Source organism: Haplochromis burtoni, unplaced genomic scaffold (assembly GCF_018398535.1).
Source record: "Haplochromis burtoni strain Fernald_Lab_line unplaced genomic scaffold, NCSU_Asbu1 Contig_76, whole genome shotgun sequence".
Lineage (NCBI taxonomy): Eukaryota > Metazoa > Chordata > Actinopteri > Cichliformes > Cichlidae > Haplochromis > Haplochromis burtoni.
The window spans coordinates 870,942-874,518 of NW_024582437.1; the positions used below are offsets into that span (position 1 = coordinate 870,942).

General features: G+C 42.1%; 1 protein-coding gene across 1 annotated transcript in view; it reads left to right on the forward strand.

Annotated features, from left to right (window-relative positions):
- Nucleotides 1-1,719: 1,719 nt before the first annotated feature.
- The window catches only part of me1 (malic enzyme 1, NADP(+)-dependent, cytosolic), a 77,259-nt gene continuing 75,401 nt past the window's right edge, over nucleotides 1,720-3,577 (forward strand). Inside the window, exon 1 of the mRNA XM_005924289.2 lies at nucleotides 1,720-2,063. Within this exon, the coding sequence (XP_005924351.1) occupies nucleotides 1,935-2,063 (129 nt within the window). The 5' untranslated portion in view covers nucleotides 1,720-1,934. The remainder of the gene's footprint in view (nucleotides 2,064-3,577) is intronic.

Consider the following 3,577-nt stretch of genomic DNA (forward strand, 5'->3'; position numbering starts at 1 on the left):
CAAGCAATGCAGTGTTAACTATAAGCTAATCCCATAACTATAAGCACATCCTTTTTTTTTTTTTGTCTTTAAAACCTTACACCAATATACAAGACACCAATACTGTTCATAAGGCTCAAGAAGTTTTCTCCTCCTGCACTTTATACTCACCTGAGGTTTTTCACTTTCCATTCTGCAGGCATTTTAAGATAACTTTATCAGTCTGATAGTCTTTAGACCTGCAACATGAGCGAAACACTGTGCCATAAAAACCAGCCTCAGTTGTGCAACACCTCAACGTTCAGTCACATGCACTAGCAGTCACGTGAAAAAAATATATATATATAACTTTAAAACTTTTTTTGTTAAGGAACAAAAATGTATGTGTTGTGTTTGTGTAAATGGGTCCAATTTCCAAATCCCTACTAGGATAAAGTTAATCGATCTGGACAAATCATCCGGTTGTGGGTAAAGTCTGCTCTGGTTTGTTAGCAGTCACACCATAAACACCAGACATATGGAGTGAGGGTTGAATAACCTCGCTTTCACTCCAGGAATGCCGGTGTATTCCTGACTGTCAGACATCATTGGTGCTTGCTGTTACATAACTCTGTGACTGTGTCAAGGCTGGAGGTTGACCTTGGCTTCAAATGTCTGTGCTGTCATGGGCCTCAGACTCACCGTGCTGGAAAATGATCTTGGCTATGTGTTTGTAACAAATACTACAACTCATCAGAGACTTGTTGGGCAGTCTGAAATAATCCAAGGCAATATCTATACTGAATATTTTATGCTAGTTTATGAACTGACTGTATTTTTCTGAGAAACTATTTGCTCAGTGCAACACTTATTGTTGCAGAAGCATTGCTACCACAAGGCCTACTAACAGGGGCCTACTGCTGTGACTACTTCAGTCAAGCAAAACTTTATTTATACAGCAATTCACTTAATTCCTTTCACTACACCCTCTCTTCACCCCACCAGCCTAACCCCCCTACCTGGATATTAAAAATCTCAACAATCTCAGCAGCCCTCTGGTCGTCGGGCAGACTGTTCCATAAACACTGAGCATAATAACTAAAAGTAAGGAGTTTTACATATATTCTGCTATCAATGGGCTAGTGCACTAAGTAATAATAATAACGCATTGGATTTATATAGCGCTTCTCAAGGCACCCAAAGCGCTTTACAATACCACTATTCATTCACTCTCACACACTGGTGGAGGCAGCTACAGTTGTAGCCACAGCTGCCCTGGGGCAGACTGACAGAAGCGAGGGTGCCATATCACGCCATCGGCCCCTCTGGCCAACACCAGTAGGCAAGCAGGGTAAAGTGTCTTGCCCAAGGACACAACGACCAGGAAAGAGAGCCCGGGGATCGAACCGGCGACCTTCCGGTTACAGATGCGATTTCCAACCCCCTGAGCCACGGTCGCCCACAAGTGCATTTATCATATAAACCACGTGCAAATAATAACTACTTATATGAACTGTTTTGCCTGAACTCTATGGCTAATGTATTCTTTACAAAAGGGGAGGTATATCTAGCCTTTTTACTGATTTATAAAGAAATGCTCGCATGACTATATGGCTACATTAATAACCTTGCAGTCTTTCCTTAAATAGCCTAATATCGCCTTTATACATAGTCTTAAGATGTGTCACTACGCCAGTTATAAGGGATTACATGATGTCTTCTTATGAGAGTCTGTAACTTTGTTCATGTAACCTGGTAACGGTTGCCAGGTCAGGTAACACGGAGGCACTTTGCTCATAACGAGACCTTCGGTTAATTACGATAAAACACTGATAAAAGAGACTTTGGCTCTTGTTGGGCTGAGAGATTCCCCGAGCGGCAGACGTGAAGACCAGATCTCTGCGGCTGGACCTGCGCATCCACTTGTTGAGTAAACAGCAGTTCACGGGGCTCGCTCTATTTAAAGCGACAACAACATGACACACGGACTAGTCAGACGAGAGTCAGTGGAAACGGAGATGCACAGGTCCGAGGACAAGGGGAAGAACTTCGTTCACACCAAGAAGAGGGGCTACGATGTGACGCGAAACCCCCACCTGAACAAGGTGAGCGCTCGTGCCCCGCGCGCGAGGTTTCAGTTTTCCTGAATGAACTAGGTTAACAAGTTAGCTGATGCCTTCGGGGGCTACGGGAAATATTAGCACCCTAAATACAGCGGGAAAGTTCATTCTCAAATATCGATATGAACGGGGCGAGGAAACACGGCAACTTATTATTATTATTATTATTATTATTATTATTATTATTATTATTATTATTATTATTATTATTTTATTGTGGCAGTGATTTGGTACAAACCCACAACGACTTTTTGGTATTGAGTAATCAAGCTGCTAATATAAAGTTTCACACCTAGCTTAATTGTTTTCAACAATTCGTGTGTCGTTGTTATTTTACTACAAAAGCTCCAGTGTATTTGATATATTTATTTAGTCATATAACAATCTTCGTGATGTGACAGGACCCATGTCGGAGCCATAGGCGAGTAAGTGAATGTAACAGCGGCTAGGCGCTTTAGGTATCAGCTTTAGACGCGGTTATATTTAGATTTAAAGAGACCAAAGGCTTCGCTTACACGGAGAGCCTGGCCTTTTGTTATACTGCCCTGTCACATATCGCTTTACCGGGACAGCCATGGCGGGATATTGCATATGTAAGAGTGACTCAGCTCATCCCATTTACTGTAACACTAAAACGTGATTCAGCACATAGTCACAGAAGCTGACACCATGTAACGAGACATCAAGTTGAAAGCTTGTTTTTTTCTTCTTTGTTTTAAAGTAAAATGAGGAACAGAAAGCTATTGGAAGTTGCTTACTCTTGAAATAATTTGTACTGAGTTGCTTCTTTTCAGGTCATGAGAAAAAGGGATGAGTTTACATTTTAAAGTTTGAAAAACATACCTAACTCAAGCCTTATGACCACCCTTTTGCTGTATCATCAGTAGGATGTACTTGTGTCCATTCCTCCCATAAACACAGTAAACAATGAGGGTCTGGCAGCTTTTGAGCCTTTCCAGTGTTTTCTCCTGGTGTTTGTGGTGAGATGGGGCCCCAGAGGTCAGGCTGTGATGACAGGATCTCTGTCCATGGTGCTGACTGACCTTCAGAATGACTGGCTAAATTCAGGTTCGCTCTTATGTCAAGTGTGCCCCACAACCACTTGACCTTTTTCAGGCTAATTTTAGAATGCTCTTGCTGTCTGTTTTTTCTCTCTGACCTGTTTTTTCTGGCCTCTCAGTAGACGAATATGTCTGACTCTTGGAAACTATCTGAAAATATTCAAAACAGTAGGCCTATCTGAGGTTGACATCTGGGCTGTTGGGATTTATTTGACCAGAATTACAGATACAATATACATAATACACACTGAAAATACGAACACTGCCTGTTTTCTAAATACAAGCTGCTCCGGGCTGATAAACGTTGCAGTTGGTTTACTGCAGATGAAGGAGATTCCAGCCTGGCAACTGATAAGTGAGATAGTGGAGGTCAAACAGGCCAGTGTGTGTGTGTGTGTGTGTGTGTGTGTGTGTGTGTGTGTGTGTGTGTGTGTGTGT